The sequence below is a fragment of the Halyomorpha halys genome, unplaced genomic scaffold (genome assembly GCF_000696795.3).
Source record: "Halyomorpha halys isolate HHAL.00 unplaced genomic scaffold, Hhal_1.1 Scaffold803.1, whole genome shotgun sequence".
Classification (NCBI taxonomy): Eukaryota; Metazoa; Arthropoda; class Insecta; order Hemiptera; family Pentatomidae; genus Halyomorpha; species Halyomorpha halys.
The window spans coordinates 284,853-308,108 of NW_027115654.1; the positions used below are offsets into that span (position 1 = coordinate 284,853).

Sequence of the window (23,256 nt, forward strand, 5' to 3'; positions counted from 1 at the left end):
TTGCAGGTAGAGGTAGATATAATGAGGATATTAAACATTACAAGCTATTGCTTGTCCTTCTTAATGCTCTTGCTTTACTGTGTTTCAGACCTATCTCCCAAATATTCAGAATTTCCACCCTTAAAGGTAAAAACAATATTTCTATCAGTTATTATAGTTAATATCGTTTAAATAAAACATTTTTCAATAAAAGTTTTTTTTAGTAATACTATCTGAATTTTTCCTGTTAAAAAATGTTTGCCATTTTTATCAAGTGGTTTTTTCTAGCTTATTAATGATGGAATACTATGCCAAATTTAATAAACAAATGATTAGTTTAGTGTAAGAAAATATTTTATCTTAAACATTAAGAAAAAAAAAGTTTTTTGAGATATATGTAATAAACGAGACAGAAGTGCATGCGCAGGAGGTATCGGGCAGAGAGGGAGAGAAAAATCATATGTTTTGTCGTTGGATGTTTTTAATGGACATTGATGTAAAGTCTAGTATATTTTTGGTTTTTCTGTGAGCTAAGTTAAGTGGAAAAACTGTGAATTGAGAAGTGATATTTCTCTCTCTCTCAGCCACGACCAGCTGAGTGCAAGTATGTACACGTTATTGTTCACTTTTGGACATAGATAACAATTGTATGTATTTTAATTGTAGGTTAGATTATAAGTTAGTAATAAGTACATAGATATTTCTTTAGGGAAATGGTAGATATAATTAAAATAATATAGGATAGGGCCTTTGGTAGTTAAGATTGTTCTTTTTAATTTACAATTAGTTTAAGTAAAACTCTATTCCAATAAACATTAAAAACACATGTTTCTTGTTGTGCATATGTGAGTTAAAACAATATTAATTAACGAATGGAATATGGTCTGGGTGCGGTCAAAAAAACTCAAATAGTAAATGATTTTACTATTTGAGTTTTTTTTATCGCACCCGGACCATTTTCCATTCATGTATACACACACAGTCAATCAATAATCTTCCAATATTAATTAACCTTGCAATTTGAATATATTACATATAGGTGAAAACTGTCAAAATTTTAAGTTTTTTGCAAAACAAAACCTACTGTAAAAAAAATATTTCCAAAAATTACACCTACAACAACACTTTCCCCCATTTTTCCTCCATTGCAGTATATTAATTTGTTATTCAGTAAGAAGCACTAGATAAGATTGGATTAATATTTTTATAAATTCAACTTTGAAAGTATCCACAATTGATGGGTAGTTTCATTTTGGGATGATTTGACATACATCTACTGTTTTTTGTAAAAATAAAAAATAATTGTCTCATTTTGTGCAAGACATTTATATCTGCAATCATTATTTCTCACATTATTCAGTAGATGGTACTACCTGTCTTGTTAGTTATTTTAGTTATTATTGTTCAGAAGGATTTTCAGATCCGGAGCCACCCCGTCTATCTTTGTCTCAAAAATAGAAAATTTTATAGAGTTTGGTCAAGAAATTGCTGACTTGATCAGATGCCAAACCTCAGGTGTTTTTCATGTGGCTTATTCCGAACCCTCGGAGCAGGCTTCATTGCTGGAGGAGACTATAATGCTAAGCACCAACGATGGGGATGCCGAACATCCAACTCCTGTGGTAACATCCTATCCCATATTTCCTCCTCCAATACCTATTCCATCCTCTCTTCCAAAAATCCGACTTATTGACCTACATCCTTCAAAAAGCGCCCTGATATCCTTGACATATTTATCACCTCCCAGATTTCTCCCTCTCAAGTCATTGTTGAATCCCTGGACGACCTTTCATCAGATCATAGTTCAGTTCTGCTTTTTTCACATTCAAGTTTCGTACCAAGCCCTCCACTCATCGTCGATTACCGGAAAAATCGACTGGGACAAATTTAAATTTGACTTAGAAAATAAACTAGACTTAAACATTCAAATGAAGACAAAACTAGACTTTGACGGAGCTATAGGAAAACTCACAGCATCAATAAGGACAAGTATTAATACAATACTTCGATTAGCAGAATTACTGACAATAAACAAAATAACCTGTCACAGCATATCCATATCTTGCTAACGGAAAAACTGAGAGCAAGAATGAAGTGGCATAGGACCAGATATCCGACTGACAAAACGTATTACACCAAATTGACTAACAAACTAAAAGTAGAAATTAGAAAATTCAAAATTTGCTTATCTTTACAGAAAATCTTACAACCACTGACAAATCATTATGGAGAACCACTAAAAAACTGCTGAATTTCAAAGATTTTAACCACCCACCTCTCACCAAATCCCAACTCTAGACAAGAACTGACGAATAAAAATCACAAACATTCGGACAACACCTCTTTAAAACCTTTATTCCATGTTCTGATATCCTTAACACAATTCATCTTGAATGTATTGAAGCAGAACTAAATATTCCGCTCCAAATGACCCTCCCATCTAAAGCATTTCATCCTTCAGAAATATCCCTGATCAGAAAGACTACCTACCTGCAAAGGTCCTGGATACGACCAAATAACATCCCACATCCTAAAACTTCTTTCTCGAAAAGCCATCCTATTCCTCACCTACATATATGACGTCATACTCCACTCCACATATTTTCCTGATCCATGGAAATTATCTATAGTTAAAATGATAACCAAATCCCAAAAGGCACCAGAACATCCATCCTCCTACCACCCTATCTTTCAATTACCGATCATGGGAAAAATCCTCGAAAAACTCATTCTGAAATGTCTATATCCCATCCTAGATTCCAATCATATAATTCCTGATCACCAGTTTGGATTCCAAACATCCCACTCCACTATCCAGCAATGTCATCTTGTGGTGGACGTTGTCTCGTCTTCTTTGGAGCATGGAATGTACTGCGTGGGAGTCTTTTTTGATGTAGAAAAGGCTTTTGATTGAGTCTGGCACCCAGGACTGCTTTACAAACTCCGAAATTTCCAATCTCCCACATACTTTCTCATTATCCGCTCATTTCTCACTGATAGATTATCCCAAGTAAACCACAATGGTTCCTATTCATCTCTCTATTCTCAGTCCACTGGTGTTCCTCAAGGAATCCTCGGTCCCATCCTCTACACCGTCTATACAACTGACATCCCAACTTAATCCTAACACTATTCTCACCACTTATGCCGATGGCAAATATGTGCTCGCTGTTAATAATAACCCTTTAATTGCATCCCAATCTATCCAATTCCATATCACATCCCTCGAAGAATGGTGTCGTAATTGGAGGATTAAAATAAATCCCATCAAATCACCTTTACCCTTTGTTTTAAACCTACTGACTGCCCTACATCTCTTTTAACAATGTTGATCTTACCCTTGTCGAACAAATCCACTACCTTGGACTACATTTGGACAAACGACTAACATGGAATCCTCACATAAGACTGAAAAGACAGGAAACTGCACATCGATTTCTACTATTACAGACTTACTGGACAAACTGTCTAAACTTCCAATTCATTACAAAAGACTGATCTACATGACTGTAATAAGGCCAATCTGGACATACGGAGTTGAGCTTTGGAGCTCCACTAAACCTTCGAAGTCCTCTCATATCCAATCCAAAATCCTTCATAAAATCCTCAATGCTCCTTACTTTGTCACAAATAAAATCATACACAAAAACCTTAATGTTCCATATGTAACCAATCTAGCCCGAACCAGGTATCACTCCTTCCATTATAAACTCCCTAACCATCCCAACCCACTGGTTTCGAACCTTGCTTCCTCTTCCATTCCTGACATAACATAAAATCTTATAGACCAATTAACCTACTTCCTTTCCTTTCACAAATTTTTGAAAAGAGTCCTGTATAAAAGGATTCACAAATCATCCTTTCCAACAGTTTGAATTTTCTAATCAAAATTCCATTGTTCTGTGAGGACAAGTTGTTGACCACATTTCTTCAGCTCTAAAATGCAAACAGTACTGTTCTGGTGTATTTCTGGACATCACACTGGTTTTTGAACAGGCAAGCATGCTAGATTGCTCTTTAAGTTGTAAGTCCATCTACCCCCATCCTTATACCTAGTCATCCATGGTGAAGAATTTTCCAACTGTTATACTGTTGAGGCCGGTGTCTCACAAGGCAGCATCTTGGGTCCTGTCCTCTACATTCACTTTACTGGGGATATTCTTCTTCATCCTGAAACCTCCCTGGCAACATTTGCTGATGATACCAGCATCCTTTTATGAGTTTCATCAACTCAGATCCTGATACAGCATCTGCAAATGTACAAGAACTCCTTTCCATAATCGAAGACTAGTGTAGTAATAGGCTAATAAAAGTAAACGAATCCAAGTGCAAACATGTCACCTTCACCCTCTGACCAACTCCATACCAATTCCTATTTTAGACACAGTCCGGTATCTTAGCTTTCTCCTAAACAGCAGAGTAACATGAGATCCACATACTAGATTTAAAAGAAAAAACTTAACCAAAGATTTGGACTATTATATAGACTGCTAAATAGAAGATCACAGCTTTTAGTACAATAAACTACAACTTTACTCCAGAGTCCTTATTTTTCCAGACTTTTTTTTACAGTTTTCTGTTAGTTGATATTTCTATTACCGCAATTAATAATTATATATTAAGTTATAAGTATAAATTTCTTATGGTCTTCAGAATCCTAACCCAGAACAAGGTGCACCTTGCCCCTCCCGGCTTCTACTGTCTTGGTTTGAACCAATGGTGTACAAAGGATTCAGGAGGCCCTTGGTACAGAGTGATATTTGGCCGATAAGGCATCAAGATACCGCCGCACAAATCTTCAACCAATTCAATAAATTCTGGTTAGCTGAATCCAGGAAAAGAAATAAGTGAGTTGCAGCCTAACAATCATATCACATGCTTACTTAAAGTCACTCAATGGACTTACTGATTGTATTTTCTTGAGACCATGTGATCCTTTCAGCATCCATTATAGTTTTTATATTATAATCATGTATGAAGTGAATTTTTTTGCTCGCATTTTAGGCTGTAGACATCAAGGAACAATCTTAGTCCCCTATCAGCAGTCCTGATGTACAGCTTTATATTAAGATAAATTAAAAACATTATTTAGATTAAATGAATGACTTTATAAATTTTTATTCGTTTTATATTCTTATAGAAAGGATTTGGTTTAATGATTAACAAAATACCTTATATTTTTTATCTTTTGTAAATGACATATGAAGCCTTCAATCATCCACCATTTTTTAAACATATTGGTAATGTTAAGTTCTGAGAATAAATTTGATACTTAGTGTTGACCTAAAAACCAAGTCGTTCTTGGAAAAATCAACAGAGGACTGATGTTTTTGTATTCAATTTCAGATTTCTACCTATTTATCTTTGAATGCCCAGTATTACAAATACATTGATAACAATGCTTACTTTTAATGTAAAAAGTTGTTTTTTTCTACTGAAAGTTGTTTAAAGTTAAAGATCAATACTTGTTTCCTGCCAAGGGTAGAAGAATTTATTTCAGACTAAATCAAAAATTGATAAACCTCGTGACGATTTTTTCACTGGTTGAACTTTAAAAAGTGGGCACTTTTGATGGCATTTCCGTCCAAGTAACTCTGATAAAGGTCTGAAATCCAGGTCAAAATGTCAGTACAAATAAATAAATTTTGTTCATTTGTGTATCTTTGCTGACCACACCCTCTGACTATCTTCCTCATATTGGGGTTAAAATTTGATTTAACTTCCTAAAATTTTGCTGCTTCTTAAAATAAAAAATCAGCAATTTTCTTCCAGACAACTGGGCCGATAATTTTTTTTTAGATTAGGTGCCAAAATCAAGTGGGCCATCTACTGAGTTATAATAAATCCGAGATACAATCTGCATTCTACACTTATATACTACAATAGATCAGAAATATGTATAAGAAATGATAAAAACAAACAAAAAATATTATTTTTAAGGAATAAAAATTCAAAATAAAAGTTGCCGTAAAATATTTTTCAGGGAAGTTAAAAGCAGACAGAGTAGATGAGTATTTATTTATTTTTACCTGGAAAGATAAAATAAGTAATTAAAAAAAAAATATTGAAGCTTCAGTTTACTTTTTTTTTTTTACTTAAATTAATTGTTCCTATCAAATTTTATGAATGAAATCGGCTTCTTAAAGTGGTGTATAATTTTTCCTTTTAGAAGAGATCTCGATACATCAACAAAATTTACTAAAGAAGTTAATGGAATTAGTTTTGTGGAAGGGTACAAAGATACCAAATCTGGAAAACAAACTTCGATTATCCCTACTCTAATTAAAGCATTTGGAGGATCCTTAATGTTCGCCACATTTCTGCAAAGTATTGAGATATTCTTGGAATTCATTCCTCCAGTGCTTCTAAAGTGAGTAATCTATATTTTATTATTAATATATTTTAAGATTGTTTTGTTCTGTAAAATAAAAATTCATCTATAAATTCAGTTGTATTTAATTTGGTCACTTTTCATTACCTTCTATGACTTAGTATGTTAAGTATTCATTTTTCTAAAATGTTTAGCTTTCCAAAGGTGTAGTAAACATATGTATATACCTATGAGGAAATTTTTCCTTAACTGAGAAAAAAAATTTTTTTTTTGATTGACTATCAAATTCTTTCATAGTTTATAATCTTATTACCACTAACAATAAGAGGGTGTTCATTATTTCAAATAAGCTAAATTAAAGACACTTAAGAGGAAAGTATTTTGAATTTTGATTATTTCAATGAAGATGAGATGCACCTGATATAAAAGATATTTTAAATTTACATTGATATAATGAGTTTATTGGTATCTAGTAAATGATTCTCTGAATTAAACCACAGTACAGAACATATTTTTTCTAATTAAAGAAAACAATATGAAACTATAAAAATGAACACTATTTCATAAAACTACAATTTTCCAATCAATATTAATTACATTAGAATATTAAAACCTTATCAAATCATTAACGCAAAGAGGTTATAACTTTTAATTTTAATATCGTCTGATTAATGATAAAAGTGATCAACTTAGTTTAAAAATAATTACACTTCATCACTGTTATATTAACCCGCCTCACTGATTTAGGTAGAAAAAATTCATTGAAGAAACTGAAAAAATCATGTATATAAACAATAAAAGTAAAGTATACTGACATATTCAGAAAAATTAGTAGGAATTACCTTGGTTCAACGGCAAAAGAACTGTGCTAACAGTGGTTGGTTGTACTTGCAGACAAAAGTATATTTGTATCTGAGTACAGTTTAATTGTCATTCCTTTAAAAATTCTCAATGAAGCTCAAAATCTTGTTTTTATCAAAATAAACTATCTTTTATGAGTAAGTAATTTTTCAAAATGAAGTTTTAGTATGTAGTTCAACTTTTTGAACATTAAATGTGTTTATGTTGAAAAATTCTAATTTCAAAATTAAAATAGCAAATAGTACTCCTATAATTTTCTAATGAATCATTGCTTATAATGTGTTTGAAACGTTTTATTTCCAGACAAAAATATCTCTGTCTCAAAAAGAGAACTATTTATTCTGTAATAGATTTTTCATGATGTCAACTGCATTTGTGAAAATCTATAGACCCAGCAGCAAATAACATTATTTATTTGAAGCAAATAACATTATGGAATATTCTGCTGTTACACAGAAAAAAACAAAAAGTAAAACTAATTTTGACAAAAATAAAAATAAAATGGGATGTATGTGTTTGAGAAAACTTTCTCGAGAAAAATTTAGAAAAATGCCCAAAATTTATTGCTTACTTTTATTCCAACAATTTAGAGTGAAATATGTAGTTATTTATTTGTTTGCTTTATATTAGCTGTTATTTTTCTGCAACATATCTGAAAGTCCAGTATTTATTATTCATCCTATTTGGATTTTATGTTTTGTAAAATACATTCATAATCTGTTATAAATTTTTTTTTTTCCAGGTTAATTATAAACTTTGTGTCAAGTGATGAGCCGATGTGGCATGGTTATTTTTATGCTGTCATGATGCTCTTCATAGAAATCTTATTGCCTTTACTCCATGGCAATTATACCACCACTATAATGGTAACTGGACTACGTATCAGAACTGCATTAATATCCACAATTTACAGGAAGGTATTGTTAAAAGATCCTAGCAGTGTTGTATTACATCTAATGTTTTATTTAAGTACATGATTGGTAGGTACTTTCAGTAGATCCTTTTATAATGGGGCATTTTCTCTGATTTAATTAATAATGGATTCTTTTACTAAATTGTTAAATGTATTATTTATACATTTAATTGGTTAGTACAGTGACATTGAAAAATGTCATTTTGTAAGTCAAATATTACTTGGAACTTAGTAAACATAAATTTATAAATCCTTGATTATGTATAGAGAGGTGAGAGAGGAGTGGGTAGCACATTGGTAAGCCTAACTACTTACTCCAATGACCTGGGTTTAAATCCGGCTTTGGGAGATAATTATTACCTGTTACCTGTTGCCGTTGAGTCCGCCCTGTGGATTCAAGAGCCCTCCGGGGTCCACCCAGCCTCATAAAGTGTGTACCCCTAATTGGGTAAAAATCTGATTCTGACCAAATCACCTCCTTGCACAACTGTTGGTCTAGTAACAGTAGTTCCTTCCAAAGTACTGTACTCCTAGCCTTTCGGATTTAGAATTTAATTAATTAAACTCCGGTTGGGTTACAATAGAAATTAAAAAAAGTTACATTTGAATTTGAAAAGGTTACAATATGGTTTGGAAAAGATTTAATTTGACTTGGAAATTCTATAAAAAAATTTATTTATTTTTTGTTTCAGTCTCTTCAATTATCAAATGCTGCAAGAAAGGAGACTACATTGGGCAAAATAGTCAATTTGATGGCTGTTGATTCTCAATCAATAATGGGTTCATTGACCTACATAAATTATTTGTTCCTTGGCCCCATACAAATTGGAGTAGCTTTGTACTTCCTCTGGGAGCAATTAGGTCTGTACATAAGCTTTATTTGTCAATTAATTTTTAATTTTAAAACTATTAATAAAGTAATTTAAATATATTTATTCTTGTTTCTGCATTTTTACTTATTCCTAACTCATTGTATTGTGTGTTTAATTCCAATGCATCTAATAAGGTAAATCGGGCAAGTACGTTTTTGGCTCAAGAGCATTATAGATTTCTTTAAAATAGTAATAGTCATTATTGCTGAGTCATATTGGGAAACTAATTGCCTCCTCTTTAAAGGTTCCACCATTAGAAAAGAAAAACACTTGATCTTTGTATATGATGGATGTTATGTTTTCTCTTTATTTTTATAGTGTGCAGAGTTGGCTGTTTTTAAAACAATTTAGCATAATTCATCAGAATTGGAGCTGTTTTCAAATTTTTTCATCATAATTTGTTGCCATATAGAGTTAATTTAAGGATTAAGTATTAATAGTTTCTATAAATAATTACATTTCGAATCATTTGTGTTAGGATAAGAGCGGATGTGAACTATGGGACATGTACTGATCACATTTCTTGCCCCATTCTTTTATTTCCTTTTTTATTTCTGTTGCTTTATATTTAAGAGCCCTCCAATTGAAGACATACATTTTGTGGGCAAAAGTGATAAGTGATGTATGTATCTCACCACCTCTTAAAATGAAATTAGGTACTATAGTATTTGAGGTTGTATCTTCATATTATAATGAGTAAATTAAGAAATAACTTTGTTTTCTTAATTTAAATAGAGACAATTTGTTTAAAATAATAGAAACAATCTTGATTACAGTTTGTTAAAGCTGTTAGTTAACAAAAAGTTTCAGTTTTATTTTTTATTTAACCTGCATAACATTTCATCCTCTTTTTAGCCCCTTGACTTTATACAAAAATTGAAATTTTGACCAAATGAAAAATGACAATCATTCTAATTTTAATTAGATCCACCAAGACGCCAATCTGCATGGGAAAAAATATGGATACTGACGAAAGCTCTGATGGAGAAATGCAGGAGGATGTGTAGGGTCAGGGCCATGGAAGATTCAAGGGCCAAGAAGAAAAAACAAAAAGGCCACCCAGACACTGGAAACGCCACAAGAGGAGCAGAAAGGAAAGAAAAAGCTTATCTTCGCTGGCGTCCTAGCGAGTATACCAGCAGTCCCTCAGAACCCACGGGAGACAGCGACGTATGTCACTCTGAGAGGGCGTGCAGAAGGGTGGACTGCTGGAGACATATACAAAGAGCTCCTGTCCCCAGAAGATTTGCAACAAATTGGGGAAATCAAGATGGTTAAGGTGACCCAGAGAGGTAGCTTCCGAGTACTAATTGAGTCTAATGAAAGCTTATTGTGCCATTCAATCTAAGCACTTTAAGAAAATAATTATGTATGCTCTTACTCCCATATGTCCAGACTTGCACCTCCATTAGAACTTTCTAATTTTTTTAATTGTAAACTGAACCAACTAATTATTTTCAAGATTTTTTTAAAAATATTATAACATATTTAATAGTAATGTTTCAATTTCCCACCTTCAAAATTAAATTATGAATTACCTTCTGAAGGTAAACTTTTAAAATTTTAGTCTGGATTTGCTCTGCCTTACTTTATCCTTAATAATTGTTATGTTATTTATAATTCTGAATGTTTTGGTATGTTGTGGTAAAAATACAGCTTGAAAAAATAACACATCTCTACGAAGGAGCTGACAGTTTGCTTTTCCTATTAATGCTATGAATATGATTGGAATTAATTGTATGAATTATTCTATTTCAGGTGCCTGCGCCCTCGCTGGCTTAGCTGTTATGATCATTATGATTCCTTTAAAATCATTTATTGTAAATAAAACCAAACATCTTCAGCAGAAGCAAATGAAGAATAAAGATGAAAGAGTTGAAATGATAAATGAAGTACTTTCAGGAATGAAGGTTTGTAGTATTTTTTAGAAATTGAATGAGCTATACAATGACAAACTTTTGTATTTTGTTTTCATACACATGAGCATTTTTTTCTAGTTCAATAAAAACTAAATAAAATTATGTTTATGACTGTTCCCAGTATGACATAGACATTAAACATAAGGTTGTAATCAAACTTTTTAACATCAATAAGAAAATTTAAAAGTAGCTTTTAATTAAATGTAATTTGTATGAAGCAAGAAAAAATCAAGGAGATGTGGAAAATGGTGAGTGAAGAATTTATAAGGAAAATAACGGAAATATTCTTGGAAATATGGGAGGAAGAGAGAATTCCAGAGGAATGGTAGATCGTCTTAATACACCCACTACACAAAAAAAGGGAGAAAGTGGATGTGAACAATTACAGATGAATCTCACTATTACCAGTAAAGTATAAAATATTCTTAAGAATCCTACTCAATAGATTTGAGCTGCAAATAGACCAGAAAATAGGGGAATTGACTCATCTCATGTTATTCCTGACCACCAATTTGGATTTAGAACATCCCATTCTACCATACAACAGTGTCATCGAGAGGTTGATGTCATATCTTCCACATTGGAATGTGGAATGTACTACACAGGAGTCTGGATGATGACCATCAAGGTCTGCTCTATAGACTTCGTCAACTCTTTCCCCCTACATATTTCCTCTTAATCCACTCCTACCTCTCTGATAGAATCTTTAAAGTAAATCATAACCTAGCCTACTTTATCTCTCTTTTCTCAGTCCGCTGGTGTTCCTCAAGGTAGTATCTTAGGTCCCATTCTTTATACGGTTTATGTAGTTGACATCCCAACCCACCCTAACACAGTCCTAACAACGCATGTATACTATCTGTAAACAACGACCCAACTAATGCATCACAAACACTACAGAAACACATAACATACATTGAGAATGGTGTCAAAACTGGAGAATCAAAATAAATCCTGACAAATCCCACCAGATCATCTTTATTCTCTGTCGTAAACCTCTACCCTCCTTTCTATCCTCCACTAATTAAAATCAAATAAAATAAAAATATCCACTAAATAAAATAAAATCCTCCAGTATCCTTTCTAAATACTCCACTAACGCCTGTTGAACAGATTGGATACTCCATCTTGACAAGAGATCTACTTGGAATCCACATACAAGACTGAAATGACAAGAAACTGCTCGTAGATTTCGATTGCTGCAGTACCTACTTGACAAATGCTCTAAACTTCCCATTCTCTACAAAAAATTATTATATACTGTGATAATCAGACCAATTTGGACATTTGGAATTGAGCTCTGGGGCTCTACCAAATTCCTCCCGCATCCAATCCTTACAATCCAAAATCCAACGTAAAATCCTTGATGTTCCTTATTACGTTATAAATAAACTTATCCACAAAGACCTAACATCCCATTCGTTGCAGATTTGGCCCAAAACAAATATGCGTCTTTTCATTCCAAACTCCTTACCCATTAGTTCTTAATCTCTCATCCTTAACAATCCCTGATAATCCTCTGAGGCATCTGAAAAGAAGATGGCCATGGGACCTTCTAATTTAAATTAATGCTTGAAGTACAACCAATGGGTGGTTCCTTCCCAAGATTTTCAAGTGTAAATGAAACATTACACATATTTACTTATTGTATTTATTATTTTTTACAGTTGTAAATTACATTAAATAAATAATTTAAAAAAAAAGGTGGGGGAAATATTTTGTTGTACCCCACTGGTAAAATAGTTGATTATTTGAACAGTATCCCTCAAATATCAATTACAATTTGCTAATGTTTTTTAAATTTGTTACTTATCTAAAATTCTATCTTATTAAGATTCATACATGTATGATACTCATACATATTAGTTTGGCATTTAATTTTCAAATTAATTTGCTAATTTACCATTAATTTATTTATTAATTTTTTTCCCTTACACCACAGGAAGTGGGCTATTACACCATTTTCCATCTTGCAGTCCAATACAATTTTACTTTTCCTCTTAGTTGGTCTGCATCCTGCTGAATATCTTATAGACCAATACACGTTAAAAGATGTTCTCCATCCATGTCTCCCATGTTGCATGGAGGACATTTTGGTGAATATACGATGCTAATTCGATGGAGGTATTTTTGGAGCAGATCATGTCTTGTTACTAGGCTCAAGATAGCAGCCATGTTTCTGCACTTTTCTTCTGTGGTTGACCCTGCAACACCTGGTGTTAATTTTTGTATTACGGCTTGGGAGTCGCTGAAGATTACAGTGTTGTCATCACATTCAATAGTGGCTTCCATCATGAAGCAAATAGCCTTTATTTCTGCATCATAATTATCACATCCAGCTCCCACGGGAAATGCCAGTTGAAAGTTGATTGAGTATACACCTGCTCCAGCTCCCTTGTTAATACCGGACGCAGACCCATCGGTATAAATGTGTAGCCATTGCTCTATGGGGCAATTTATGAAATATTTTGACCACATTTTATTTTTTGTAAATCTAATTCAAAAATATATTTGAAATATATTTTCGTATAGAAATATACTAAAATTTATTATTTGAAAACTTCTCATTATTTATTTCATCAGCATTAAAATATTTTTACTTTTAATTTATCAGTAATGTTTAGAAAGTGTTAAGGTTAAATAATTTATTGTCTCTGGAAATTCTGCCATGGCTCGATAGTCGGTTGTTGTCTTGTCAGTCAATCAATCCTCCAGTTCCTGGAAAGGGTTCAACTCCTTCTAAGACTAGCCTTGTCTTAGCTATATTCCATTAACCTATTAATAGGATGTAACAACTTTGTTACATTGTTTAAATTAAAAAAAAAAAATTTTTACCAATGAAATAAAGCTTAAAATTTTCATTTATTTTGATGTGATACTTTAGAAATTAAAGCTTTTCTTTCTTATGGTAAATTTTGTTGAATATTTATTCTATAAATTGTATTTTTAATTTTTTTTTTCTTTAATAGTAATCTTTTAATGTCCTGCATTTGAAAATATATTATTTATTGAGCTTAAATGATTTTTTAGAGGTAGTCTTTTAAAAGACATACTGATATAAAAGGATGTCACAAGCAAATGCCACTTTCTTTAAATATTAAAAAATTAAAATAGCAAATATATAGTGCATTCTAACAGTTACTTTGCATTGTTTTTTCTTTTTATTCAACATTTTCCTACTTATTCAACAGCTTTCAGGAGATTATTTCAAAATTTTAAATTTATTTTTGTCAACAATGGTACCACAATTTTTTTTATCCCAACATAGGTGCCGTGGTGAAAAAAGTTAGTGAACCGCTGCATTAGTGTTTTTCCTTTAAACACTTACAACTATTATTATAAACTTAACACATACAATTGTTCCCATGTCCATTCTACATATACTTTTATCACAGGTAGATTAAATTAATTACTTACAATGCACTTTCTTGGAAGTCCACCTTTAGAAACTTCTTGAAGGCCCCAAATATCTCAGAAGTCAACACAAGTTAACCCAGGGTCTAAGGGGCCGTTCTGGTTAGGAAACCTTCCTTACTAAAACTAGTCACTTGCCCAAGGAACCTCACTTCCTTTGATGGTTTTATTATTACATTCTCTCCATCCTTGCCAGAGGATCTCTGTCTCTCCCTCCTCTCTTCAGTAATCCCCTAGTTTTTGTCGTAAAATAATTTTATTTTATAGTTAAGAACTGTACTTCACCATATTGCATTTCTAAAGTGTAACTCACAATTTCTTATTAATGTTTTTAAAAAGTGTAATAATTATAGTTACATATTTTCTTATAGGTATTAAAGTTGTACGCTTGGGAGTCCAGCTTCCTGGATCTAATTTTGAAAATCAGAGACAAAGAATTAAGTATACTGAAAAAAGCTGCATATCTCAGAGCAGCTACTGCATTTGTTTGGGCATGTGCTCCTTTTATGGTGAGTTCATTTCATTATTTCAATAGAGCTGATGAATTCCTTTTCCTAATTAATTCAGTAATCTGATTTAATTTTTAGGTTTCAATCCTATCATTTGCTACATACGTTTTGATTGATGAAAGAAACATTCTTGACTCATCAAAAGTTTTTGTTTCAATTTCTCTTTTCAATATCATGCAAAACTCTCTTTATATGATTCCCTTGGTACTTTCTACTGCAATTCAGGTAATTAAGATTTTTCTTTAATTTGATAAAATATTCATCTTTTTATGCACCTGTCATCCTTATCTCTACTATTGATATTGCCACATTATAATAATGTGAGGGACTTCAGCGAGAGACAGAATTTCCAGCTCCTGTCTGATTAATGCGTTTTGTCCATATATATTTTTGTAGAAAAAAAAACAATTAAATATTGGAAGTTTTTCACTTATTACTAGAAAACTATATATTTTTAGAAGATAAATAATTTATACAAAATTTAAGTAGTTAAAGTGCAAAATAACAATTCTTTTTACTTTTTTAATTTAATTTTTGGAAAACTTATGATGCTGTTATACCCTGCTATAAACAATGAATGTTCAAAAAGATATTTATATATAGTTCACCGTAAAGATTTAAATATAAGTAGATGTTCAGGAAAAAAGAAGAACAAATAGTTTAAAACTATTTGTTCTTCTTTTTTTTACCGCAACCCTGACCATCTACTTATATTTAAAATATTTATACTTTATATAATATAACAGTTCTTTATACTTTTTTTTTGGGAGGTGCTGAATCCAAATTTCAGGTTCACCATCTAATGAGGCACATTACAACTCAATGGAAATATAAAAAACAATATTTTTTGTTGGGTATTTTTCATTTCTTCTTTTATAACTGAAAAAACTGATAAAAAAAATATAAGCAAACAACATTTCGCAAAATATTCATGTATTTCATTTGTGATCTACCTGCTAAGGACATTTCGTCTTAGTCTTTTTGTTTTTTGCATATTATCATCCAAAAAAACATTAAGAATTATTGAGAAAAATACTTCAATGATTTTTTCATTTGAAAACTAATTTTTGACTGAACTATTATACTTTTAAACTAAAAACCCCTCCACATAATCTCATTATATTTATTCTCTATTCTCTATTCTTCCTATTATATTTATTATTCCCTATCCATCATCATTATAAAAAATATTTATGTTGACCCTTTGCTTTGGATTGTGCCAGAAAATCCATCGAGTGTTGATCGATTGCCTTCATCTTTTCATGATTTCATTTGACAGATGTGAATAAATTAATAGTATAAAAAAAGATAATCTTACAGCAAAATATGATCTTAATATTTATAGTAACTTCATCAAAAACATTAGGAGAACCCTCTGATATAATATTTTAGTCTTTTTAACTCTTTAAAGGCTCCAGCTGCATATATACGGGCATTGATTTCCATGCTCCAGACGTATATCCAGGGTATAGTGAAATCCGTGCCTTGAGTTCTCCAGCTGCATATGTATGAGCTGCCTTTAGAGTTGGGAAATCAAAACGATGCATTAAAATAACTATTTTCTGTAACCTAAAACCAATTCCCTGAAATAAGTAGCCCATTACCTTTTAAGTTTTTCCTATTACCTCTAATGTCTGAAATCTATCACGAAGTAGCATTTGATTGAGTAAGGAGAAAATAATGACAAAAAAGTGGCCGCAAAATCACCTTGCACTTGCGGTGTGCCAGTCTTGTCCCTATCACACCTACCCACCTACTGACCTCGTGCCTCCCTTAGCAGTTAAAGGGATAATTGTATTAAGAAAAATATTGAATGTATATATATATGTTTTTGTGTCACATTTTTAACTTTAGAATTTATTTCTGAACAATAATTTTTTTCAGGCAGTAGTATCAATAAAAAGAATAAACCAGTTTTTAAATAGTGAAAATTTGGACTTAAATATAGTTACTCATGATACTGAAGATGGTAAGTTATTATCAATATTTTTGTATTATTTTAATTGTTTGTAATTTTTTGGGTCAATAGTTAAGCTCAGTTCTAGACTTGTTTGTCTAAACTTTTGCTTAACTCTGAACTTATTACCTCCAAGGTAAACTCGAAAATAACAACATTTTTTAGATTAGAATTATTTTAATCCTAGGTTGATTCACAAGGCGTTTTTTATGAGATTTAAAAACACAGAGATAATCACCTGAAAATATAACAATAGTAATAGTTTAACTCTTGTGGAGACCACTTGTACTAAAGAACTGATATTTGATCATAGATCTTTGGGTGGAGAATAGTTGTTTCTCCTGAAAAGTTTTGTAGAAAAAATACTAAGTAAAAAAACTCATTATTTTAAAATTATTATTATAAATAATATTTTTAATTTATGGAAAAATCAAGTTTATAATGGTGTAAATTACTCATTTTCCATAATCAGTCGCTTAAACTCTTATTAATGAATTATTTTTCCTACTTTTATTTTATTTATTTGTACACTTTTTAAGAGGAACCTTTAGTAATGGAAAAGTGTACATTCTCTTGGGGAGGTGATGAAGTATCAACACTTCGTAATTTTGACCTGAAAATAAAACCAGGCTCACTTGTTGCTGTAGTTGGCGCAGTTGGTTCTGGCAAGTCATCTTTGATATCAGCCTTTCTCGGAGAAATGTATAAAGTGTCAGGAAGGGTTAACACAAGGGTAAGTTTTCATATTTTGCATTTTATTTAACAATTTTTACTCATCTTTGTTTCATGGCTCTTTAAAAAGTTAAAAAAAAAATACTAATCATTTTCTGCTGCAACTTTTAAACAGCAAGTAGAAATATTTTAAAAAAAGTTTTTCTTAGAGGTTTGGAATAAATCATAAAAAGCGTTATCATGGTTATTAAATTTGTGGCATAAAGCATTTAGTATTTAGTGAATAATAGTAATTGTTATGGAAGATTTTCAAAACTGATCTGCAAACAAAAATTGTAAAAGCCTAAACTTTAAACTTTAATTTAAGGACAAATGATAAACATAAAATGACACAAAAGGAAGATTGTCCAGATGCAGTCAAATAAAAAACTCAAACAGTAATTAAACTGTTTAATGTAAGCCAACATTTTGTTCCATGTTGCAGGGCTTCATCAGAGTTAAAAAAGATACAAACATTAAAATAAGGAAACAACATAAAAAAATAGATGTTGTCTTACTTTATTTTAGTGTTTGTATCTTTTTTAGCCTTGATGAAGCCCTGCAATGTGGGGCAAAATGTTGGCTTACATTAAACAGTTTAATTACTGTTTGAGTTTTTTATTTGACTGCACCTGGACAATCTTCCTTTTATATATTACACATGGTCAATTAACAATCTTCCAATTACTAGAGATAACTTTTCTTTGTTTAGATTGTTTTATACTTCACATACAACAATCTGGAAAAAATAAATAAAATTTAAATTATTTTACAGGGAAGTATAGCATATGTTCCTCAATTAGCTTGGATACAAAACTGCACTTTGCAGGACAATATATTATTCGGGAAGACTTTTGACAGGAAAAAGTATCATAGAGTTATTAATGTATGCGCATTGAAAACAGATTTTGAGATGCTTCCTGGTGGAGACCAAACTGAAATTGGAGAAAAAGTAAGTATTATTTTTCAGAATATTTATTACTTTGCAGAAATAAAAGTACTGATAATTTGCTTATAACTACATAATTTTACTTACTTTAATATATGCATGTAGGGTATAAACCTGAGCGGTGGGCAAAAGCAAAGAATTAGCCTGGCCAGAGCTGTATATTCAGATTGTGATGTCTACTTGTTAGACGATCCTCTTAGCGCAGTTGACAGCCATGTTGGGAAGCATATATTTGAAAATGTCATTGGTCCAGATGGAGTACTTGGAAATAAGGTAATCTTTAAATAATATAATGATAATGATAATCTTTAAATTTTCAGGATGTGTGTGGCCAGCACTCAACTTCAACCTTCTGATTTACCAGAAAGTGTCAAACCACAATCCCCACTAGTTTTTTGCAAAGAGGAGATTTTGAGTGCTTTTTCAGAATTGGAATCAGATTTGTTTAGTACAAAGCCAATACTCCCTATGCCCGCTTTATGTTTATAGAAATCCTTTTACAAAAAAATAAAAATAATAAATGGCGTTAAATAGGAATTAAAACTATATATATATATTTCCAGTTTGAGGAAACATATTTTATATTTTTGTTTGCAGACAAGACTTCTTGTTGCTCACAGTATTACCTTCCTACCCAAAACAGATATGATTGTTGTACTGAAGGATGGTTCAGTATCAGAAGTAGGAAGCTATCGTGAGTTGATTGAAAAGAAAGGAGCATTCAATGAATACATTGTTTCACATTTACAAGCTTACCAATATGAACTAGAAGGTACCTTATAGATAGAATAAATCTTAATGGCATATTCCAGATTCTGAGTTTGTTCATTTATTATTATTATTATTTTTTATTTTTTTGTTTCCATTTTATTGGCAGATTTGGATGACAATATCATGAAAGAAATCATAAACGCCAAGACAGAATTTCATCGACACATCAACAATCAAAAATCTACCTCGAGTTTGAATACATCCTTATCATCGCTGAGAGAGTAATTATTTACTTATCTATTTCATATTTTTTTTAATTTTCATTTTTAATTATTAATTATTAATATACTAAGGTTTATCTGTTATTGATTTGACTAAAATTTTGTTAATTAATATACACATTCACATTTTAGGAGAAGACTTTCACAGCTTTCTGAGAGCATTGTTACTGAAAAACCAGGTTGTAAAAAATTAATAGAGGAAGAGAAAGCTGAAGTTGGAAGGGTAAAATGTATTTAATATTAAGAACATTATTATAAAAAATATATTTTGACACAATTGTCACTAAAAACAAAAAATCTATAAAAATCATTGCTGCCCGAAAGAACTCTGAGGTAAATAAAAAAATTAAGTATGAACACGGTTATACAAAACAAAATTAAAAACAAGTCTATTCCTAAATAAAAATTAAATCTTTAAAGAATAATTAATATTTTCTGATATCACTAAATCTGAAATTAAATACATTCCCAAAAATTTTCTAGTTTGGAAAAGTTCATCTAAATTGTAACTTAAGAAAGGGCTCAGAAACAGCTTTATTAGGCCCTGGTATTCATTATAGTATTACTAACTATTCATGAAATAAGGAAGATAATCGACTCCTGGGAAATAGAGAAAGACTACTAAACTTGACATGAAAAAATCTACTCTTCATAAATGTCTCAAAGGAAAAGTTGAAATTTTACCTAAACCTGGCAAGAAATGAGCTGAGAGCAATAATATGTCTCCTCACAGGCCATGGTCTGTTAAAATATTATCTCTAAAAGATGAAGATAGTGGAAGATTCCACATGTCTCTATGCTTAGAGGATGAAGAAAAGGCCGAGCTTATCCTATGTGAATATGAAGCCCTTGCCTTTTACAGATTACAATACTTGTATCAGGCAATAAATAAACCTAAAGACATCAAGGGCTTTGTTAGAAGCATCGAATCCGAATGGGATCTCTAGACAAGTAAAGGATAAACTCACATCAGATCCAAATGGGTCGAAGTGGGCAAGGGTTTTCTATCCCTTTTGGTGTAATAAATTGTAAGGTGTAAGAAAAGGAGGAATTTTAATGTACACATGGAGCATGCCTGATTTTAGGAATAAGAGAATCACAGAGGATGGAAAATGGTTTCAGATTTAAATTTAAATATTTTGATTAAGTGAAATTATAATTTTTTATTCTAATTCAAAATCCTTGTGTTAAGAGGGGCTCTTTATCTCACTTTAACTAATGGAATTTGAAATTTTTAATTACTAAACTTTCAGACTTAATAACCATTACATTTCTCAATGCATTTCAACTTAGAAATTATAGACATTTATTAAAATAAATATTCATATATTTAGTGACTTTTTGTTTTCTTTTTCTCAGATACAATGGAGGGTTTACACAAATTATTTCAAAGCTATTGGAACATTGTTGTGGACTACATCTATTTCCCTTATAGTTGTTAACCAGGCTCTTGGAATAGGATCAAACTTATTGTTGTCTAAATGGTCAGATGACAAGGACACAGTTATCAATGGAACTCAAAACATAGAAAGAAGGAACATGTACCTGCAGTTATATGGATTGTTAGGCATAGGGCAAAGTAAATATATAAAGTTAATTTCTTAATTATTGTCATGACTTTCTTTATATGCTTTCAAAGTTCATCGAATTTAGTTCAGTAGTTTCTCAAACCTTTCCTTATCAAGGTTGCATTTCCTCATACCTGTTTACATATTCTTGTTCATGATTTATTTACAATTATGATGTGCTTAATGATTACAGTGTATAAGTCATGATAAAAACTTGTTTATTTTATGTGAAGCACTGAACACACAATCTTAATATTTTAAAAAAAATTTAAACCAGGCTTCTTTTCATCCAAATTCATATGAATTTATATGTATAACTTATATGAAATCGGATAAAAATAATTTTTAAAAAAATTGAAAGAGAGCAGAGAAACGACACACAGGTTTGCTAGAATAACTACTTTATTTCATCTCTTAACCTTCCTTATATACATTATCAGTGTTTGTTTACTTAGGGAGTTAGGATTAAGGCCGATAATATGCCTTGCCATCCTATGACTTCCCCCATACCAGTTTATGAACAGGCCTCATAAACTCTTAAAAATGATCTACACAAAATTCAACAGAACTAAAGGAACACAAAATTTCAAAACTAAAACTTTTTGGATGTACTTGAAAGATAATAAAAAAAAAAAATTAACTTTCCAAATTTCCTCTGAAAAAGAACTAAAAGATAAAAAAAAAACCACTTCATTACTCTCTAAGACTATATACAAGTATTACAGCTATTCTCAGATAAAAAAAAAAAAATAATAAAATGAAACTGCACTTCCACATAATAATGACTAAAGCTATGTACCATTTCAGACACAATTATGTACCTTAAACATACAAATTAAAATAAAACTAACTAAAAATTGTGACATTTGTCCGGGGAAGTGGATGCTCTAGTGTTTTATGGTGTACCCGACATTGGCAACTTTAGGTGTTCTCCTCTTTTTGGGCTCGTTAAAACTCTATTATAACCACAAAGACATTTTAAAGTAAACAATTACTTTTTTAATATTATAAAAATATTGAAAAGATATTAGAAACATAAAGAAAACATTGTTATATTCATAATATAGAAAATGTGTATGTTTAGTAAAAAGTCATACTTTATTTTATCAGTTTACAGTAAAACAAACAAATAAATACATTTTACCAAAACAAAACTAATACATAGATTTAAAGGAAAATACAATAAAAAGTTGGTTAAAAGAAATACTTGATTGGATACATAAGTCAAAAATAAATAAAAACAATAATAATAAAAATAGAATAATTTAATGAATAAATAAGTTAAAACACACAAATCGACAGGTCCACCTACTAAAACAAATAAATAAAACAATGAATTATCTAGAGCTAATTCCCATGCAGGTGATGATGTATTATCCCCAGGGAGTCCAAATAATATTTTCTGCCAAGATTGGAATATCCCCGATGCTAACACCTAGGCCTTCTAAGAAACTCCTTGTTCTATGTGGTATTGTTCCACAAGATCTAAACCAGAGGCCTCTCACGGTGAACTGTCTCTCACTCCCCGAAGGTCTCACGGAATTTTTCCTTAAGGAAAGGGATGCATTTTTCATATATTTCCTTTTTTTCCCTTTCCACTCCACCATCCTGTTCGAGGTCATTACTCTCAAATCTTACCATCGGATCCAAGAACAGAGTCATGTCTCCGACTTGCGACTCAGCGTATCTAATGGATTCGTTGGTGTCATCGCAATAAACCTGCTCGGAGCAGGTGAAGTCTTTTCTTTCAAGGAACATCATCAATTCTTCTTTGACCCTGTGGTGCTAGCGTGTTATAAGGAAGGAGTTGTTGAGGTATTTTCCCAGTACGTGAGCTGGTGTTTCAGACTCTCTGCCGCATTTGCGACAGAGGAACCCAACTTCCCCTTGCTTTCCTATGGCTCCTGGGACTCCACACAGAGGTGCATAGTTAATATTTAGTTTCAGGGCGTTCGCCTATTCTGACCCCGAGAGTATCTGCTTCTCACATACATATCTATTCGCTTTCGGGTTCTCTTAGAAATGGCGAACATCAATACCCTGCCACCTACAATTGGCCCATTCTTCGAAAGCATTCTCACGCAACGACTTCCATAGAGCTCTCACACTTTGGTAGCCCTGATCCCCCCCAGTCTATTTCGGTTTCGTAATTGAATGTAGACTGGAATATACAACAGTCAGTGGGCAATAAATAAATTAAGATTTATTTAATAAATATTTAAAATAGAGGACTATTAACCCTTTTTATTAGCTTAATAATGAATTTTATAGATGAATATCG

The 23,256-nt window shown here is 31.5% G+C and overlaps 1 protein-coding gene across 2 annotated transcripts in view; it reads left to right on the forward strand.

Moving 5' to 3' along the window:
* The window catches only part of LOC106686292 (multidrug resistance-associated protein 1), a 44,370-nt gene that overhangs the window by 6,054 nt on the left and 15,060 nt on the right, over positions 1 to 23,256 (forward strand). For both annotated transcript variants that reach the window (XM_067052639.1, XM_067052638.1), the window contains exons 6-21: positions 7 to 126; positions 4,633 to 4,826; positions 6,149 to 6,349; positions 7,914 to 8,088; positions 8,777 to 8,945; positions 10,715 to 10,866; positions 14,661 to 14,798; positions 14,877 to 15,023; positions 16,683 to 16,767; positions 17,295 to 17,488; positions 18,242 to 18,418; positions 18,521 to 18,688; positions 19,013 to 19,187; positions 19,293 to 19,407; positions 19,540 to 19,630; positions 20,767 to 20,986. In XM_067052639.1, the coding sequence (XP_066908740.1) occupies positions 7 to 126; positions 4,633 to 4,826; positions 6,149 to 6,349; positions 7,914 to 8,088; positions 8,777 to 8,945; positions 10,715 to 10,866; positions 14,661 to 14,798; positions 14,877 to 15,023; positions 16,683 to 16,767; positions 17,295 to 17,488; positions 18,242 to 18,418; positions 18,521 to 18,688; positions 19,013 to 19,187; positions 19,293 to 19,407; positions 19,540 to 19,630; positions 20,767 to 20,986 (2,521 nt within the window). The remainder of the gene's footprint in view (positions 1 to 6; positions 127 to 4,632; positions 4,827 to 6,148; positions 6,350 to 7,913; positions 8,089 to 8,776; positions 8,946 to 10,714; positions 10,867 to 14,660; positions 14,799 to 14,876; positions 15,024 to 16,682; positions 16,768 to 17,294; positions 17,489 to 18,241; positions 18,419 to 18,520; positions 18,689 to 19,012; positions 19,188 to 19,292; positions 19,408 to 19,539; positions 19,631 to 20,766; positions 20,987 to 23,256) is intronic.